This window comes from Zalophus californianus, chromosome 10, assembly GCF_009762305.2.
Source record: "Zalophus californianus isolate mZalCal1 chromosome 10, mZalCal1.pri.v2, whole genome shotgun sequence".
Classification (NCBI taxonomy): Eukaryota; Metazoa; Chordata; class Mammalia; order Carnivora; family Otariidae; genus Zalophus; species Zalophus californianus.
In genome coordinates, this window is record NC_045604.1 from 15,651,555 (window position 1) to 15,673,513 (window position 21,959).

The 21,959-nt window shown below is 35.8% G+C and overlaps 1 protein-coding gene across 1 annotated transcript in view; it reads left to right on the forward strand.

The window, feature by feature from the left end:
• Positions 1–21,959, forward strand: part of USH2A (usherin) — a 717,806-nt gene that overhangs the window by 136,167 nt on the left and 559,680 nt on the right. The window contains exons 11-13 of the mRNA XM_027612135.2: positions 4,895–5,090; positions 8,738–9,379; positions 21,037–21,220. Of these exons, the coding sequence (XP_027467936.2) occupies positions 4,895–5,090; positions 8,738–9,379; positions 21,037–21,220 (1,022 nt within the window). The remainder of the gene's footprint in view (positions 1–4,894; positions 5,091–8,737; positions 9,380–21,036; positions 21,221–21,959) is intronic.

Sequence of the window (21,959 nt, forward strand, 5' to 3'; positions counted from 1 at the left end):
GGCAGTGCCATTTTAAGGAAGGGACTTGCCATTTCAGATACATAGTCAAGACCGGTCTCATCAAGAAGGTGACATTTGATTTAAGACCTGAAGGAGGTGAAGGAATTAGTTGTGTTGAAATCTGGGAGAAGAGTCGTAGGCAGAGGGGGGAGTCTATGCAAGCATCCTAAGGTGGGAACGCCCCTAATTTGTTCAAGGAACCGAAAAGAGGTTATGTAGCTGGAGGGGACATCCAAACCTTTCAGGATGCAAATGATTGGCCTTTTTTACTTTGCAAGTGCATGCCACACATCCGTCACGTATTCTAGAAGGGTGAAAAAAAGTTTGACTATCAGTCATTTGATGAATTTACTGTATTTGTTCAATACCAGTGTGAAATATACATAGTAATCGTCATACTTTATCTTTACCAAGCACTTACTATGATCTAGAGATGATACTGGATACTTTTATATTAATAATCTCAGTTAATCCTGACAACAGATGTAATATAATCATGCTCATTTTATAGATAAATAAACGAAGATTTAGGTTGATGTAGGGGGCAAAGTATAGTTTGCACTGTGACTGGTAATTATGCTACATCCAAATGATTAAGGAACTTAACACCATTTAGTTGAGACAATAGGAGTGAGTGTTAAATTCTAAGGCATGATGGTATAGTGCATAAACACACAGGATTGCAACCATACATAGAGCCCTTGGTTTCCATTTAGGCTAGGCCTTGGAAAAGTCACTTAATTTTCTTTTGGATATTATAATGCCTCACAGGATTATTTGTTAATAAATAGGAAAAAATACATAAAACATTGTTAGCACTCTGCCTGCAATATTATAAATGTTACCATGTATCAGGCATCCTGTTGGATCCATCGGTGATAGAAAGGTGCACAAGGTTATGGCCCTTTGGTTGCTGAGCCGTACAGTACACTGGGAAGATGTATTTTCAAATAATTTCAAAAATCATTATATTATATATAATAATTATAAGTTAGACACTAGAAAATTACAGGATGGTATAATGTAGCAATAAAATGCTATAGGATAACAGAAGAAGGAAACATGCCTTAACTTGGGAGGAACTCAGTATTGGAAAAGCTAGAAATGGGTAGATATCAACTGAAGGAGAGGCCATGATGCCCAGTGAGTCAGGGCCTGCACTTGACTTTTACCTTCCCTTGCGTTATCAGTGTGGATGCCTCTGCTTTGTCCTCCCTTTAAGCAAATAAACATGCTGTTATTTCTTCCATTTCAAAACGCTTTTGATCCCTTTTTCTCTCCAGAACCCTCTTTATGGATCTTTCCTCTATCCACATTTAGTCCCCTGGTGATACTTAACTTCAAAGGTTGTCAATACACAGGCAATGCTCAAGTGAATTCCACACTTTAATTTTCAATTAAATACTCAATATCTAGCAGATATCTCAATTTAATGTGTCCCGAACTGATCTCCTGATTTCCCTCCAAATCTGCTTCACTTGTAGCCTTTCCCACTTAGTTAATGGCAACTCTATCCTTCCAGTTGTTCATGTCAAAAGCCATAATCATTTTTGAATTTTCTTTCTTTTAGCAGCTATGTATAATTTGCCAGCAAATCATGTTGACTCTATCTTCAAAAAATATCTGTAATCTTTTATTCTGCCTATATTTAATATTCTGCCTATATTTAATAATTTAATAAAGATAAAATAATTTAATAATTAATATTGAATAATTCCTTTGCTTATATTGCCTGTTCCGTCCTTTGGATTTAGTCTGGAACAATGGCCTTCTGGGTCTCCTGCTCAACTGTTAGCCTGAGACTTTCCACATACTTCTGAATCTTTATCTCCTTGATCCCATGCCTTGCATTGTTGTTGCTGTTGTTCGTTTACTTTTTTATCTGCTGGAATTCTATCACCAACTAGCTTCCTAAGAGAGGGAGTTATAGTTTTTAAATCCTTCCAAACCTGAAAAACGTCATTATTCTTTCCTCACTGATAACTGATAGTTTGACCTAGTATTGAATTCTAGATTGGCAAATAATTTTGCTCATAATTTGAAAGTTATGATATAGTGTTCTGGGTTACAATAATAATTGAGAATACTTCAGTGATAGTCTATAGTTCTTTTATGTGGGATTTATTGTTTCTGGAAATTTTTGTTCCTTTTGTTTATTTCCAGCATTTGAATACTTAATGGGATTGTACGTGATTTTGCCTCCCCCCCCCCCTTAATTTTGCTAGCACATGGTGAGCCCTTTTAAACTGTAGCTTCATGTCTGGAAAAATGTTTATTTTGTATTAATTCTTTGCTAATTTCCTCTCTCATGTTTTTTTCTACTTTTGTCCATCTGGAAATGCTCTATTTTTATTTTGTTTTTCATTTCTATCCTTATTATTCTTTCTCGGGAATTTTCTCAACTTTCTCTTCCAATCTTCTTATTGAGATTTTAATTTGCCTAATGTATTCCTTCCTTTACAGATTGTTTCTTTCTTAAGGCTTTTTGTTTTCTATATTTTTTAGTGAATACAACTTTTACCTTATCTTTCTGGGGATAATAATTACAGGATTGTATTTATGTATGTATATATATATTTATTTATATTGAAGTATAGTTGACATACAATGTTACATTAGTTTCAAGTGTATAACATAGTGATTTGACAGCTCTATACATTATGCTGTTCTCACCGCAAATGTAGCTACTGTCTGTCACCACAGAATGCTATTATAGTACTATAGACTATATTCCCTATGTTGTACCTTTCATCCCATGATTTATTCAGGTCTGTATTATTTAATTGGGTTAGTGTAAAAGTATTCTACCAAAGAGCATAGAAACAGAAAAATGTTGCATCTGACTTTTTGGAAGTGTATTTTTAAAGGGGAAAAGCGCACCCTTTTCACTTTTTACTTCTTGGTAGACAGGAATTGGTCTTAGAGTTTAAGTACATTTATATGCCATCATATAAATGAAGCTGGGGGTGTCTGGGTGGCTCGGTTGAGCATCTGACTCTTGATTTTTGCTCCGGTCATGATCGCAGCGTCCTGGGACAGAGCCCTGTGTCAGACTCCATGCTCAATGGGGAGTCTGCTTGAGGATTCTCTCTCTCCCTCTCCCTCTGCCCCTCCATGAGCATGCTCTCTCTCTCTGTCAAATAAAAATAAATAAATATTTAAAAAATAAATGAAGCTGAGTTTACAGATGTAAATTTATATTTTCAGGTGCATTTTGAGAAACTGATTAAAATGAAAACTTTTCATAAAACTACAAAGCCTTTATCACTTACTTTTAAGCCACATTTTAAGGTATAGCTCATTTAAAGAAAGTATAATTTATATGTGTTATACAAACTTTTAGTTAAAGAAATGGTAATAAAATCATATTATCTTATTTACAGCAGAGTGTATAATCAGAGACCTAGTAGATTTTCATGACTATATATAACACATACCTACCAATAAATGTCACTTATTTTCGCAGACCAAATCAAATCTCTGTCTTGAGTAATGATCTGGATTATATGGGACTGGGTAAGAATGGGGGTGGGGAAGTAGCTGGGTACAAAGAGATCATTCATGGTCTTTGCATATCTTTATGGACCTATATGTATCTTTGATATTGAGGTTCATTACTAATCTACAGCTACACCTGGTGCAGGTATACACTTCTATTTTTCAGAGTATTAAACATTTTCATATCAATTATTTTACCCTTAAGGAATGATTCCAGCATATTCCCTATATCTCGGATGAGGAAGAATGAGGCAGTGATAGATTTCTTAAAATCCCTTAATTAAAATTCCCTTCTCTACATGTTTGTAACTGAATCCCAACCTGATCTTTTTGAGTATACCTGCAATTAAAGGCAAGTCAAGCCATGCCTTTCTACATGTAGGTTACTTCCCTGTGTGACAACCCTGCACCAATTGTGGAGAGCTAGATTCAGTTCATGTAAAAGGAAATCAGGGGGAGAAATGCCAGTGACTTTATAGGAGATTTGATTTGATGTCTACATTGGCATCTCTTTTTCAAGTCCTAAGTTATTTTTAAATTTCTCATATTAGTTTCACATTTTACATGCATATGTTCCCTTCTGAAAAGTTTAGGCTCTTAATTATCTTTTTTTAACCAACATGGTATTATTTATATATATAGTAGATAAGCATTATATATTTTGTGTATTTCTTTCTCAAACAGGAGTTTGAAGAAGAAAAATACTCCTTTATTCAGCTCTTATTTTACTTGACAGTGCTCTGAAACAAATAATTATTTTTGCATTTTTTACCGTAATATAAATCAGCTAAATATACTTAATGTGACTAAGTCATGTTACAAATGAACCATAAATATGCTGAAATATTCCTAAAAGCAGAATTTTTTTTTTAAGTTTTCAGGGTCCATATCAGTAGGCACAAATGGTTCTGTTAACAAGGAACTTTATTTTAAACATTGTGAAGACCTTGACAGGATGATATTACGATAGAAAGATCTGTCCTTAATTTAAGTACCATGTATCAAGCAAGTTTGGGTCAAAGAGATAGTAGATGAGGGGAGCAAAAAACAGAGAGGTGAAATTGTGAGACTAAGTTAACTGCCGGCTCTTTTCTATTTTCAATCTCCACAGGACTATATTTGATTTCTTTCTATGGTGTTCAGTGCTTAATTCCACGTTTCCCTTTTAGTCCTCTGCTACTGACTTCTTAGGGGTTTATTTTCATTCTGTTCTATATATTCACCCTGCCGAAGCTTCCCATGTTTTGTGTCAGGAGGAAACGTACCTTATTACCTTCTTGTCTGTTTAAAGTTTTTTTTTTTTTCTCCCTCCCTCCCTCCCTGTCTTGTACCTAATGAGCAAATTATCTAAAAATAGATATGTTCATCATTCTACAAAATGTTGTATCTCCTCTAGATTGGAGGCCAGTGTAATTGTAAGAGACATGTGTCTGGCAGACAATGCAATCAGTGCCAAAATGGATTCTACAATCTTCAAGAGTCGGATCCTGATGGCTGTAGCTCTTGTAACTGCAGTACCTCTGGGACAGTGGATGGAGATACTACCTGTCACCCAAATTCAGGCCAGTGCAAGTGCAAAGCAAACGTTATTGGTATGTGTAATGCAAAAGTTTACAGTCACATCTCTATTACCATCTGGAATCAAATTCTCTATTTGACTTCTTAACTGAAGAGTAAAGCAAATTTCCTTGCTCAAGGCAGGCTGGAAAAAAAAAAACAATTTGGATGAAATTAACTGTCTAAAAATGATTAAATTAATAATTCTATCAAACTACAGCTTGAAGCTTCGTTTAATCAACCCTTTAGAAGTTTCTTTATTCTGTAGATGCCTTAGTTCACATGGTCCCATAGTAATAAGTCATAGAAAAATATAATTTGCTTACTGCATAGATGTTTCTTTTAGAAAATTAGCACTTTTTCAAAATGTTTTACACTTAATGAGTTCTAAGCAAATCATTTCCATGCTAGTTTTCTTAATAGACCAAAATAAATGGAGTTTTTTCAAAATATTCTGTGCTACAGTGTCCTTTGTGATAAATCTTTCCATTTTTTTCCTATTATATTTCTTTGAACTGGTCCTATGAAATGCAAAATAAGTCAACATAATTCCACAGATCATGTATATTGGTAGGGTTAGTTATAAAGGGCCACATAATTTTAATTTTGTAATTCAGTGCCAAGCTGATTATAATAAACAGCTACCTTCGGTGTTATTTATCATTTTTTTTTTTTTTACACAAGACCTGCTTTTTTGTTTGTTACTCCCACAGGTATTTTTCAGAAATTAGATTTGATTATAGCAATTTATTACATCCAGCATTTTTGAGGGAAACCACAGCCACATAAGGACAAAATTTATCAAGTGCCCAAAATGCACTATGTACATAATGCACTTTGAAATGTTGATATATGAGAATATTATGAGAGGAAAGTTTCCTGATGAAGTGAGTCTCGTATTTTAACTGAACATGTCTTGGTTCACATAGGAAGTTTAAAAAAGACCTTTACCTTTCTATTGTCATTCAAGACACCAAATCTTCCGTGGTTTTTCTAACACTAGCCTGAACCTTATAATAATGAAAACTTGCCTGGCAGTCACACACATACACAAATGCATACATACATATACACATACAGGTGAACATATCCTGAATAACATTTTCATTTCTGTGCTGTAAGTTTAAAGCTAATTCTTTATCTTTTCTATAGGTATATATATATATACCTCATTTTATACAATTCAGCCAGACAAGCATTTCATTTTAATTTAATAAAAAAAATATGGACATGGTTAATGACATGACACAAGATTTCTCTGGTTTAAAGAAAGTTATATAAAAATCTTTAACATAACTTGCCCTTACTCATTTCAAGCGTACAAAAACTAACTTTTTGGAAAAAAGAATGAGTAACTTGTAAACAGTGGCATATCCTTTTTATAGGTGCTGTCTGTGATGCTAAATGAATTCCAAGACCTTTGAATTCAATCTATGTATCATCCTTTGTTCTTCGATATGATATATATTTTAAATTCATGATCTGAAAACAGTATTTAAGGACAGAACTTTAAAGACAATGAAATGTTTATTTTTCTATAACAATGAAATCTTTCCTCTGATGGTTAGATCCCAGAGCTTAAGAAAAGGGGGAAAATCAAAATTTGCTCTTTATTTAGAATGGGTTATAATTTCCTTGCCCTCTCTGTGTCTTATTGATCCAGATAGTTTTCTGTAGGAAAATACAAATATATATATATATATATATATATTTGTGAAGATTAAATCATCATTTTGATATTACTGTTTCCAGAGTTATTTCTGCACATGTAGCATTTTTAATAAAAATGTAAACTTGATATGTGTATATATAGGTTTCTTTTCCTAATGGGATTAGCCAATACCCTTATTCAATTTTACCTTGTTAATATAAAAAAAAAGCCAAAAAATACCAGTGTATGTTGTGTACGCTTCAGAAAGCAAACTGTTCGAGTTAACAAAACTGTTAAATCTTACTAATGATTCTATCACCAGTAAAATACATTAGCACCAATAATTTTATTAAAGTAGGTCATTCATCTAGAATAAAAAGGGAGAAGAATGTGAATTAAATGCCAAGTGTGCTAACTCGCCTGCACTTGTTAACACCGAATGTGATGCCCTGTAGGCCTTGCTGAGTATCGTTAGGAATAGATTGCCTGTCAGGAATATGTATGGCATATTCAAATAAGCACTGCGCATATTTTTAAAACTGATATGATATGAATCCATGTAGACCAATTTTAATAGTTCAAAATGAGTCATAATTCTTGTTAACAATACAGTTATTTTTAAAATTTGCAGCAATAGTGGTCCTTTTTTATTTTCCTTATTGAAATTAAATGATATGCCTTAGGTGAGTCATTCATCACTGTTAAAGAACTTGCCTTCCATTGGAGTTCTTGAATTTTTATCCATATACATACATATATATTGTGCATTTCCTTCCAGTTTAAGAAATACTTTTCTACATATGAGTTCCTGTGTGTGTTTTTGACGGTTATTTTAGGACTAATTTTTTTTAATGCGATTATAGCTTGAAATAAATGTTTCCATTGATTCAGCCCCATGTAGTCAGTTATTTAAACTCACGGGTATGTGGAAACTATCTAAGGGGAGTATTTTGCATCTCAACCTTTACTATTCAAAAATTTGTGTTTTATTCTCTTTCCTTTTAACACTCTCTCTGAAACTAATCTGAGTTGTCAGAGATTTAAGTTTAGATGATAACATATTTTTCTCTGTGAAATGTATATATGTACTCCTTTAAATAGAAGTAATGTTACAGCAGAATTTACTTAGTGTTTAAAGAGGAATATCCTGAATCACACAATATGACAGGCGATGTGATTGCTTTATGAGCCAAAGAGAGCATAATTTATATTAATTGAGAATAATAAAATATAGGGGCATATAAAGGCATTGAAACAAAAATTGCTCTGGATAAGTTTTATTTATATTAATTATTTAAAGGTGTGATATTCAAAAGCATATATACTGTTACACAAAGATAGCTACCAGCTTAATACTTTGTTAAACATTATAGTACATATCATCTGATTTCTAGGATAATAAGTAATATGGTAATATGTAATTCTGTGTAGCTTTGAAAATTTATTTCACTGTCTGTTCTCTTACATGAACATTTTGTTAACATAAAATGATTAAAAGTAATAGTTTTAATATTTGTTAAAGAGGAAAAGAGCTCCACTATGTATAACAGAAGCAAAATTTCTAGTGAGCATTTCTCTGTATGTTAAGTAATAAAATTTCGTAAAGCACATTACAGAAATAAAGTTATATATGATTGCCAAAGTAAGTGTTGTTATTGTATTTGGAGTATATGACCAGGACTCTACAGCATCAGGTGGGAGAAAACACTTAGCATTTTGTGTCTGCTTTATTTTTTAAAAAGATTTTATTCATTTATTTGAGAGAGAGAGAGAGAGAGACTGAGAGAGAGCATGAGCAGGGCAGAGGGAGAGAGACAAGCAGACTCCAGGCCAAGCCGGGAGCCTGACACGGGGCTCAATCCTAGGACGCTGGGATCGTGACCCAAGCCGAAGGCAGCCACCCAACCTACTGAGTCCCCCAGGTGCCCCTTGTGTCCGCATTAAGTGTTGGCAGCAGCGTTGTTTGTCTTGAAAGTGCGAAGTAGAGTCATGTTCACATTTTCACTTTTTTAAAACAAATTTTATCTTCAGGGCTTCGATGTGATCATTGCAATTTTGGATTTAAATTCCTCCGAAGTTTTAATGATGATGGATGTGAGCCCTGCCGGTGCAACCTCCACGGCTCAGTGAACAAACTCTGCAATCCTCTTTCTGGGCAGTGTGAGTGCAAGAAAGAAGCCAAAGGACTTCAGTGTGACACCTGCAGAGAACACTTTTACGGGTTGGACATCACCAGTTGTAAGGCCTGTGACTGTGACATGGCTGGATCCCTCTCTGGGACCATCTGTGACGCTAAGACAGGGCAGTGCATCTGCAAGCCCAGAGTTGGAGGGAGACGGTGCAATGAATGTTTGGAGGGATACTTCTACCTCCAGCAAAATAATTCTTTCCTCTGTCTGCCTTGTAACTGTGATAAGGCTGGGACAGTAAATGGCTCTCTGCTGTGTGACAAATCAACAGGACAATGTCCTTGCAAATTAGGAGTAACAGGTCTTCACTGTAATCAGTGTGCGCCTCACAGGTACAATCTGACCAGTGGCAATTCTCAAGGCTGCCAGATGTGTGAGTGTGACTCCTTGGGGACATTGCCTGGGATCACTTGTGACCCAATCAGTGGCCAGTGCTTGTGTTTGCCTAATCGGCAAGGAAGAAGGTGTAATCAGTGTCAATCAGGTAAGAGAGAAATGTGTTATGTGTTTAGTGCACAATGACTTTCCTTTCATTGTCCCATATTGGATGATTCCTCTTTGTTTTGGGGTTGGGACTTCTAAAACATTTACTTCCAACAACACTGTTGCATTTATATTATCAACAAATATAGATAAAACTATTTAATATGTTCAAGATTATTTGGTGTATCTGTCTGTGTTGCTATATTTGGGATGACCCTTTAGAGGAATCCCAGCCAATCAGATATTTTATAATTGAGACTAACTTATATTTAATTTCTCAACTTGAAGTAAATCCCCTTCTAATAACTGAACAAAGTCTAAACAAAGTCTAATAAAAACAAGAATAAATTTTGCTTCCCAGAGAAGGGAAAACTTGGGTTAATTATTTATACCCATGCCGAATACTCAGATGATGAAATGATTTTCTGAATAAAGCTAACCAGATGTTTTTACTAAATGGGCTATATATTCTGGCATCATATAGGGGCATCAAGAATTATTTTTAAATGCCATAAAATTAACAAAATAGACTACTGTTTAGTCTCACTGTACCCATCTTTTTATGTGTTTGCCAACCAGAAGAAAGATGGACCCTATCCATGGCTTTCTCCTTGCCTTTATATGACCTAAGTAAAACAATGTATTTTCTTTATAATAAAACCATCATAATGTCATGATGAATATACATGTTTATTAGTTATTTAACAGCTGTGTGGTTGTTCTGTCTATGCAACCAGCTCTGAGTTATCTGAGCCTGTGTAAAGGAGCATGGTGCCAAGCAAAAAGGAGATTTGCTTGTCAGAAATGGGTAAGATGGAAGTCCTGTTTGCCATGACAAGGAATTCAGTTTAGGATTGAGCCATACCTTTCCTTTCACATGGGTCAGTGGGACAAGTAAATCCAAAGGGATGGATGGGATGAAGCTGAAGAATAGTTAATTCTTTTTGAGATATATGTATCAGAAAATAATTTGAACTGGCTTCAACATAAATGGGGGCTATATTATCACTGGCTGTCCCACAAAACGTGATATGGAGCAATGCAGTCAGAATTCAGGAATTAGAAATCTCCCATTGATACATAGCCATTAATTCAACTATTCAATCATTTCCATATCCCCCCCCCCTCTTTTTCTCCCTCTTTCTCCCTCTCTCCCTCTTTCTCTAGAAGGACACACTCTGCTTCTGTCTCCCTCTCTGCATGGTTAAATGTCTATCCCATTACTGTTCTAGCAATACAGAGACTTATTAGCTACTTTGTGGTTACAATTCCAAGAAGGAAATTCTAATTGACTCAGTTTTGTTAGGGTGGCTATGTCTGAACCAATTCACTATGGCCAGGAGTATCAGGACCATATAAATCATGACTTCTAGGAACCACTACTTAAGGTAGGAGCAAGGTGGTAAGTATCCCAGGAAACAGGATAATTCCTAAGGGCTATGCAGATGGCCCCCGTGACTGCTATAATATATTGCCCTCTTTGGGCTTCAGAATCATCTTCCCAAATTTTCAATCCCCTTTTTTTTTATATCCCAAGATGATACTTTTTCTCTTTTACTGTTTATTAATATCTCTAATTTTGGAAATAAGGCACTCAGTCTCCTGCACAAATAACCATGATTTATATATCCTTCTTTCTAAATAAACCAGCCAAAGCTAATAGATCAAATGTTACATCCTTTTGAGTGATTATCTATTGTGAAGCTTACTGAGTGTTTTGTTCTGAGCTAGGATGTAGCTGTGCAACAGAACTGGAGGTCCCCTGGCTCCGATCAGAATGGGAGGGTCAGGGGTTTGGATCCTCCTGTGAGTTGATACATTCCGTAGGAGAAAAAAGAAACAGATTTCTTGAGTATATTTCTTTTTTTTTTTCCTGAGTATATTTCTATTGGAGGGCTTTGATTCCTAGAAATATCTAAGAGATTCCTACAAAACTAATTAAAGGCAATTTTTTCAAGGAAGGAAATATAATCAAAGCATATTACATGGCATAGCTGTAAAATAGATTTATATAATCAAATAGTCAATCTCTGAATATTGATTTAACCAAATAAAGGGATTATTGAGGAAGCATATAAAAAGTTGAATACTCATCCTCTGTTGTAGAAAGGCTGTAATTTAAATTTCCAAGGTTGAGAGGGAACAATACATGGATGTTATAGAGATACACAGAAAGAAAAGCCAGAGGAAGGTGGTTGCTGTGGACAGGGAGGTTCCTGGGAGAAGGACAGAGCAGTGGGCTGCTGTTACGTGCTGTGAGCCTTTAAATTCTATTTGATTTTTAAAATTATCTGCATGTAAATTTTGATAAAAATACCAATTCAGCTTAAAAATTAAAATATTGGAAAGTCATACTCCATCTTTTTCTTCCCCCGATGGTCTCCTCTGTCTCCCTCTGGCCCCTTTCTTTTTGGGGTTTATCTCAGATAACATTGGTTTTCTAGGAGAGTCATATCTTAGTGGCTATTTGTCTAAGCACAGTTGTCACGAAACTCCTCTCCAAAGGTTAATGGCAAGTTGTCCTGCCTTTTAAGGAAAATATAGAATGGGGATCATCCCTATTAATGAAAATAATTATCACATTTAAGATATTCTCGTGTTTTACTTATTTATGCATTTGCTCATTTCCCTTGTTAGAGTTTCAGTATCTTGAGAGCAAGGATTATCTTATTCAACTTGTGTAGCCACAATACTACTGTAATTCCTTGTACATTGCATGCACTCAGTAAGTGGTTTAATTGAACACACTGAGAAATAATCAGGAGTTTTAAGAAGAGTATCTGTGTTAGGGTTCTCCAGAGAAACAGAACCAATAGGAGGTGTGTCTATACATCAGCTGTACTGAGAATTTCCTTCACATATCTCCCTTGTTGGATCCCATTTCCTGAATCTGTGTGTTCTTTTTTCTTATTTTATATATGTATTTGGTAGTATACTCTAGGAGCTTGTGAGAAAGAGTACAGGGAAGAAAGTTATTTTTTTTTTTTTAGAATTTTGAATGTCTGCAAATAACTTTATTCCACACTCACAACTATTTGAAATTTTACCATTATATAGAATCATTTTCACTCAAAAAAATTATTTCACCATTATCTTCTTGCAGAGCCAATTAGATTCTGTTACCCCTTTCTTTCTTTCTTTCTTCCCTTCTTCCCTTCCTTCCTCCCTTCCTTCCTTCCTTCCTTCCTTCCTTCCTTTCTTTCTTTCTTTCTTTCTTTCTTTCTTTCTTTCTTTCTTTCTTTCTTTCTTTCTTTCTTTCTTTCTTTCTCTTTCTTTTCTCTTCTCTTCTCTTCTCTTCTTTCTTACATTCTAGAAGCTTCTACTATTTCTATATCCCTCATTTCTGACAATTTCATGATAATGTGCTTTTGTTAAATAATTTTTCTGTGCACTCAGTGGGCCCTTTTGTCTGTAGATTCTTGTATTCTGGGAAAACCTATAAAACACCTTTACAACAATATCTAGGCTAGTGTTTGACCAAACAACTGACACCAGAACTACACAAGTTGACACATGAAATCACCCATTACAGGCACCTTATATATAATCCCTGCATTCACTGCAGCACTTTGTCCCTGCATATGCTGAACCCATGCACTCTCTGGTTTAACTTCTAAAGAGAAAACTTGCCTTCTCTCAAAATGCAAGAAGGAAAATCTTCTGGTTGCAGAGGGGATTAACTATTCCTCACACCTGACTTCAGAAACCTCTGGAATCTTCAATTCCAGACCTTTCTTTCTAGACTTATACCACCTGAATCAATCAGCTTACTGTTGGCCGCTCCACGGCAAGTGCTTAGCTTTTACTTGTGGACATCTGCCATTGACCTTCATCTCCTCTTCTTTCTTTTCTTTTCTTTCATTTTTGGGCATTTCAGGAGGGAAAATTTGTTCGACTCTGCTTAGCTGAAATGTTGTCCTAGTAGTTTCTGGGTTGTAATCTTTTCAGCTAAATCCTTGCCGCTCTCCTCTGATTCCCCTCTGTTTCTACAACCCTTATCTCTTTCTATCAAAATCAGTCTTGTTGCTTTTACTTTCAAATAGATCCAGAACTGGTCCACTTTTTACCACCCCACTCACCCATTTTCCTCTTTCTTCTGGACTGGCTGAGAAGCCTCCTAAACTTCCTTTCTCCTCTTTATTCTTCTCGAGTCATTTCTTAATGTGCAGCCAAAGGGGATGCTGTTCAAACTTTAGTCAGACTTCAGGAATTAGAAATCTCCCATCAGTCCATCCTCCACTGCCTTCTCATCATCGCAGGTAAAAACCATGGCCCACGTGAACTGTAACACCCACGATCTTTCTCTGACCTCATTTCCAGGAGTCTTTAGATCATTTGTTCCTTTCCAGCCTATAGGTCTAACTGCCGTTCCTCACGTTCTTCAGTGCTCTGTCTTGGGCACATAGAGCAGTGTCTCCCTAGTGCATACTCCATCTGTGTTTCTCGAAATAATAAATAATTACATTTAAAAATTACCCCAGGAGCAGGGCACCTGGGTGCTGCAGTCGATTAAGCATCTGACTCTTGATTTTGGCTCAGGTCATGATCTCAGAGTTGTGAGATCAAACCTAACCACGGGCCTCGTGCTGGGTGTGGAGCCTGCTTCAGATTCTCTCTCTCTTCCTCTCCCTCTGCCCCTCCCCCTACTTGCACTCTCTCTCTCTCTCTCTCTCTCTCTCTCAAAAAAAAAAAAAAAAATTACCCCAGTGGCATTCTCTTCTATTTAGGCACAGGCACAATGCAAGTCTGTGAGCGCTTCTTTATTGACATATAGAGAGGATGTGGTTTTTACCCTGCCAGGGAGGAAAGAAAATAGTGGTCTAAGGACCTAATGGATTTTTTTTGACAAAACAAGGTATTCTGTACCCATAGGTGTAGCATATGGAAAGGTCAAAATGTGTTTATGGACTTTTTTTTTTTTTTTTTTTTGGTCCTGCCTTCTAGCTTCAGAAACTACTTTGAATTTTGTTTTCTGGTTTTCTTGTCTCTTCCTGTGAAATTTACATTGAAAAAAAGAACCCTTATCTTGAAGTATCTTTATCATAAACAGATGTTTCACAGTAGCCAGCTCTGCAGAATGCACATTAAAATGCACTGCTGCAATCTGAAGCTTTCTTTCTACTTCTTTAAACACATCTGAGAGACCTAGATCATATACCTCAGGGGAGAAGCTCCACACTGGTGTGTGAGTAGTGGGGCATGGAGGGAGAAGTATGGGGTGGGGTAGGAGGGATGAACTCGCAAGCCTCCAGACTTCTGCCTGCCTTTTTCATCTCTGGTTATAAATATTACTGGCCCCTAGTAGACTATTGCCCATAGATTCTTGTCCCACTTTCTTAAAAAACATTATTAAGGAAGGTGCACATAATGAAACCTCATGTATTATTAACCTAACCTTACTATGAATGTACAAGGAATAGGCTTAATTCAACTAAAATTTATAGGCAATTTGTTAAAGCAGCAGTGCACATTAGAAGGTACATTAGAGCCACATTGGTTTTAATATGCCATTCAATAACTTGAACAGAGGTTAAAAATGCTGCTTAACCTCCATTAAGTATTTTAAAAATGCTTTAATTTAAAATTATTTGGAGTGTGTGTACATATATGAATGTACATATACCCACACTAATAAATATAGCACTAAATATGTTTTCCCAGTTCGTTTTTTTCAGTGCCGGATGACCTCGTAATGTTCAGCAGCAAGCACTTAATCAGAGGCTAGGCCGAGAAATGCAGGGAAGGATGTCAAGGCATCCTGAGCCAGTGACCCACCCTTGTCCTTGAGAACCAGAGGCAGAGAGGGTTTATTGAGGACTCTGCAGCTCTGGAATAAAATAAAGGCTAATTTATAATGAAAACAGCTTCGTATGACATGTTTTGTGCTAATAGGACAATTCCTCATGCTTTCCTCTGATATTTACTTTTGGTTTTGTTTTATAATTCATACAGACTATTAGAAAGTAAAACAAAGTATCTTGTTTCATTAAGAACCATATCATATTTGTTAAGTAATGAGCTCATAAACCAGAATTGCATGCAAGACCCTGCCATTGGAATTGGAATTAGATGGCTGATATTCCATTAAAAATCAGTGCATCAAAGTTGAGATCCGGTTATGCCACGTATCCTAGTGTTGGATGAAACAGCTTTGCAGATGAACATGTTTTCCACAGGGAGACCTAAGCCTCAGGATAAGAGCCTCTTCCTTGATAAACCACTAGGAAAGAAGTTTTCATAAGCACTATGGACCATAATCCCAGGCACATCTGTGGGGGAAAGAAGTACATCAACAAGTCATTACTTAAATTGTAATTTAAGGAAAATCCCACTTTCCTAGAAAATTGCCTCATAAAAATGGCAATGATGATAATAGGTAATATTTACTGAGTGTCTACAGTCTGCCAGGCCCTGGGATAGGGTTTTATCTGAAAAGTCCCATTGAATATGCACAATATTTATATGATGGAAGGACCAGTACTTTCCCACTTTATAGTAGGGGAAATGTATTCTAATTAAGTAGAAGAACCATTTACAAATCCAGGTCCAACTGACCTCAGAGTCTGCACCCTGAAAGAGTAAAAAACATTTTTCTGAACAATGCAACATTTGTCATAATCATTCACTCAATGAATATTTGAGAGTGAGTTAAAAGAGATACTCTTACAAGTGTTTGTAGCCTCCCCCCACCCTAGAGCTGAGTAATAGTTATAAAATGAAAATTAATAGAATTCTGAGAGGCTACCGTGATCTGATAATCAAGAGTTGAACTGAGTTGTCTAGAAATGGGATGATCTCCGTGGACTAAGGTGGAGAGATTTCTGGGATGGTGGCAATGGCATGGGAGAGAAACTTTAGAGCATATGGTTGGTAACCACTGAGACTGAGAAAAATGGGAACAAAGAATATAAAAGTGTTTCTGTGGATTGTGAATACACATATCTATGTGTTATAATTTCCAAGACATAATCACAGCTGTGATTATTTATATTCATTGTTGTTATTGAATTTGATTTTTAAAGAATATGCATCTGGAGGCCCTTCATGGATATTCTCATAAATAGGAAAACTAGGTTTTTATAAAACAGCAAATTCCAATAGAATGTTTTTCCCTTATGTGAGCATGTTATTATATTCTTGGTTCTAAGAACAGGAAACATAGTTTTAGACTGATATTTTCTTTCTGAAGTTCTTTCCATCTGCCAATAAGGCAAAGATTACATTTTATTTTTATTTTATTTTATTTTATTTTATTTTAAAGATTTTATTTATTTATTTGACACAGAGAGAGAGAGCACACACAAGCAGGGGGAGCTGCAGAGGGAGAGGGAGAAGCCGACTCCCTGTTGAGCAGGGAGCTGGACAGACGAAGAGCTCTATTCCAGGACTCTGGGATCATGACCTGAGCCGAAGGCAGACATTTAACTGACTGAGCCACCCAGGCACCCCCAAAGATTGCATTTTAAATATATTTTTCCTGATTCATATACATTCCCTGCTATCTTTCCTGATAGGCTAGGCTTTTTGTCTTTACCATGTTCCTTTAAAGTGTTAAAGAGATCATCTCATATTTTAAGGGGTAACAGATATCCAACTGATCAGGCAGCCAGCCACCTACCCATCTAGCTATCTGCCCATTTCATTCACGTATCCATTTTTTCAGTAAACATTAATTGAATACATTACTGTGTACCAGGGGCTATGCTGGTGTAAGATATGTCATCATAAATATATTAAGGCATTTGCTTTAGTAGGAGAGATGGACCTATATGTAAATATAACACAGTGTGACAAGTGCAATATTAGAAATGTCCAGTATGAGAAGTAGTAAAGTGAAGGAACTGATTCACTCTTGAAGGAGGTGGGGATATGGAGAACTTAGTTGAGAATATGACTTCTGACCTGAGTTTTTAAAGTAAACAGGAGCTGGTAAAGTAAGCAAGGAGAGTACAGCAGCAGTCCAGGAGGAAGGAATCGGAGCAGAGGTTTCAAGACATATCCAAACTAATTGAAAGGAGTTTTTAAAAACTTTTAAATAAGAAAAATTATACCTTATGATAAGTAATATTAATATTTATGTAATGATTGACATTTGGTCAACTCTATGAATAATAATTTTAGCATTTTATATAAAATTAGCAAAATGGAAGAAAATTATTATTGTTTTAATTTGAAAATTAGCATCACTATATTTCATTCTGAAAATATTAATTTTTAAAATCATTACTAGAAGAGTCTTGTTGCTTGGTACTGGTGAGCCACAAATTTCTCCCTAGACTCTTCTCTTAGGATTATGTCCATTCTCTGGCTTAAGGTGAGTATCATTTCTTCTAAATGGCTTATAATTAGTGCTTAGCCTCAGCTCTGCCCTCCTTTTCTGAATAAGGCCTAGGGGTTAAACTTGTTTTCTTTCTCCCATTTCAAGACCTTGGCCAAGCCTGGTTGTTCATGGTCCTCGGGAGGGACATTGCTAGGAAATGGGCTCTTCTTTTATGCCCAGGACAGTGCTGTGCTGTGCAAATAGACACTATAGGAGATAATACCAACTGCCTTGCTAATAACTTTGAACTCTAAGGATTCTGCAAGTCTTCTCCTGGATAAAGCAACACTAGTTTATAATATAGGTGACTTTTTGCTTTAACTGCAAAAGCACGTTTTTTCCCCATTAGACTTGTCTTGTTTGGGACCAGAGGCTTGCTGAGATAAAACTGGGGAAAATAACAAACTTTAGTGAGCCGATCAGTTTTATATATGTGCAAACTCTCAGCACTACGTAATGTAAGGTAATAGCATGGTCTTAATGACTGTGCTTCAGAATGTGGTACGAAATCATTCATGGAGAGAAATATAAAAAAGATCTGTTAAAATGTTATGGACCTGAAGATGTGGAACATGAAGTGGAGCTAATGGAAGGAGATCAGAAATGTATTGAGTGAAAGAAAATTAAGGTCAGTTGTCTTTAAGCCGTACTCTGGAGTTGAAGTTTAAGGGGGAGGGAAGGGAAAATGTTGTTTTCTATAGTTGGAAGTCATAAAAGAAGAGGTAATGGTCTAGAATTAGGCGCATTCAGGTAAGGCAAGAAGTAATCACTGAGCAGGAAGGTACCTGAGTCATCCTAATTAGAACTGCTTAAAAATAGGACAACTAAAATGCTGGTGGGGTTAACCTTTATAATCATGATCCAGAGAGGAGGGGAATTAACCCCAAGACAAGTTCCAGTGCAGGCTTTTCCTTGAAGACCTACCTCCAGGTTGCAGCCTCCCTGTTTTTTTGTTTTTGTTTTTGTTTTCTCATTTTTGTTCTTCTCTGCTTATATCTCTGATTTTTCTATGGCATTTTTTATTTTCTGAAACTTGGGCAACCCAATTGTCTGTACCAAAATATACTCCCCCTTGTCTTTACAGATTTATCTAATAAATTATTTCTTGTAAAAATCATCTGTAATTGTTCTAGAATTCTCTGTGGCTTGAAGCTATTGCAATAAGTCCAAATTAATTCTACTTCTAAGTATCTGTGCTAATGGGTAATTTATCCAAGTTGGAGAGTTGTTAGTATATTTATGATGCCATCATCAGGAATTTAAGGACCTAGGTACCTTCACAGGAAGAAAAATACATAGAATCGCAGCCACAGTGGTCTTGAATTCAGAATAAAAGCCTTTGAAATCTGTGACTTTGGTTGTATGATGAATCAGGTATGAGAATATATATTAATTTGCATAACTATTTCTGGAAACACATATAAGGCAAATTGCTGTCAATGGATGCAAAGAAGCTAATGGCATAATCTAGTTTTTCAATTACTCTAAAAAATGTCAAGATCAGTCAGTTCTTTCCAACAGGTTGGAATGGCACTGATTTTGAGTTTCTTCCTTTTCTTTGAGCAGAATCTTTTTCTATTTGACTATTTCTGTAACTTTCTAAGAGAGAATATGCTGGGCCAAGAAGAAAAACAAATTGTTGATGGCTATGAAAGAATGGCTTGTTTTCAACCAGAGACTCAAATGAGATTTATAATATATTCCAATTACTTTTTGTTTCTCCCTATAGCATAGTAATACACAGTGGATTCACTTTGTGTTCATGTTCTTTCTCTCGTTCAATATCAGTGATATATACCTGAATTAGTGATCATGACAATTGTACAGATCATTTTCATTTGTCAGAACTTTATTCATTAGAATCTTTCTGCATTCCCTCTTCCCTGTGTTTCAATAAAATTCCTTGTAACATTATGCATGTGCTTATGTGTGTATATATGTGTAGGATGTGTATGCATAAGCACACAAACCACACAACACCGAGAACCATTTCTCCCCCATATACCTGCTCCATCATTCTAATTTCTAATGCCTTTCTAATTTTATAGCTGTTGGTTATATGAAATTTTAAGCAACTTGAAAATATTTTTGAATCATTTTCTATTTCTTCTGCTATAAGAAACAAATATGGGTTTATAATTAACCTAAATTCTGTGGGTTTTTATTTTTTTTTAAAGATTTTATTTATTTATTTGACAGAGAGAGACACAGTGAGAGAAGGAACACAAGCAGGGGGAGTGGGAGAGGGAGAAGCAGGCTTCCCACGGAGCAGGGAGCCCGATGTGGGCCTCGATGCGGGGCTCGATCCCAGGACCCCGGGATCATGACCCGAGCCGAAGGCAGACGCTTAACAACTGAGCCACCCAGGCGTCCCTCTGTGGGTTTTTAAATATAATACTTATAGAAATCAATGCCTACTTATAATTTGGTACATTTGTGTGAATTCATCAAATGTTTAAGGAGTGCCTACTTTATGACAAGCACTGTACAGGGTGCTAGGGAGACAGTGGTGAATTCATCAGACAAGGTTCCTGCCTTCATGGAGGTTACAATCTGGTGAAAATGAGATTAATTAACCTTCCTAACCTTCAGTGTTCTCATATATAAAGTGAACATAATAATAATAATACCTGAATTTTTAGCATTGCTGTGAAGAGTGAGATAATGAATAAAAGGCTCTTACCATTGCCTCTGGTCCATAGTGTAAATTATAATAAACTTGGTGGTGACTGTGACTAGGGAGAGGGCAGTGGGAATGGAGAGTAGAGAGAGTTTAAAATTCTTAGAAGACAGTATACATAGGACTCAGTGATTAGCTAGATGTAGGGGTGGAGGGTTGTGAAGGACTCAAGGGTTGCCAGCTTTAGCAAACTACAGAAAGCTCAGTTAAATTTAAATTTTCAATAATCATAAATTTTTAATATAAACCAATAGCACAGACTTTCACGATAAACTCAGTTTATCAGAAATTTAAATTTAACTGTCTATCTTTTATTTTGTCTGGCTACCTTCCCAAAGATGTCACAGGGTTTAGGTTGAGCAGTTGAATAAATGGTGGTCCTATTTGCTGGAATGGAGATATTAGAGGAGGACTAGTTTTTTAGCGGAAAGGTCATGAAGTAGATTTTGAACACACTGAATTTTAGTTGCCTGGGAGACACCCAGGTACTTTGGTTGTAACTGATACACTAGTGAAGAACAGCTGTAACCACGTTTGTTTTGGGCATTGGGATGTGCCATGATAGTGTTCCGGTTTTGGTGTAATCAAAACACTATCTTTTAAAGAAAAGCCTGGATGGGAAGTAATAACTAAACACTTTTCATTTCTTTATTTCCAGGTTTTTATATTTCTCCAGGCAATGCCCCTGGCTGCCTGCCATGTTCATGCCATGTAACAGGTGCAGTTCATCACATCTGTAATAGCCTAACTGGTCAGTGCATTTGCCAAGACGTTTCCATTGCTGGGCAAAGTTGTGACCATTGTAGAGACCTTTACTTTGGATTTGATCCTCAGACTGGAAGGTAAATATTTTTAATAATATTTAAATATTTGTATTGAATTACATTTGTTAATTACTTTATATCATAACAATGAGTTTTTGTCAGTGTTTTATGTAAAAAGCAATATTTTTTGTCCTCCCTAGTTTGTTGATATATTTTTGACTCTTTGATGTCTGCATTTGTTGAACATAATTGTAATCTTTGTATATTTCCTAGAGTTCCAATGTATAGGTTGCTGAATGTTGATAGATGTCCCTAGTATTAAGGTCTGCAAATATTTAACTAGATAAAATCCTTTTCCCTCAAAGAACTTACAATTTGGTTAGAGAAAGACAGGTAAAGATATATCCATAAAAGTAAATGTGTGCACATGTACACACACACATACACCATAAGGGCTGGGATATACAGCGTATGTATATAGAACCTTTATTCTACATGGTCCCTGAATTTATTTCTTATTTATTTGTTTACTGCATCCATTTATGTTGTCCTTGTCTTTCTAATTTACAATTAAAGACCAGTAGGAAAAAAAAGAGGAAAAAAAAAAACCCCAAAAATATAAAGGCCAGCAGATTAAAACATATTTTTTATAAGTGATATGATTTTTTTCCCTAGGGTGTAAAGTACATTTTTGAAAATAAATTACCCACTCTTCAAAGTTACACATCTTTAATGTTCTACTGCTTGTTCTCTGAATATCTGTGGACATTTATTTTCATGCATGTGTGCTCATTGTTGTATTTTTGAAAATGTGCTG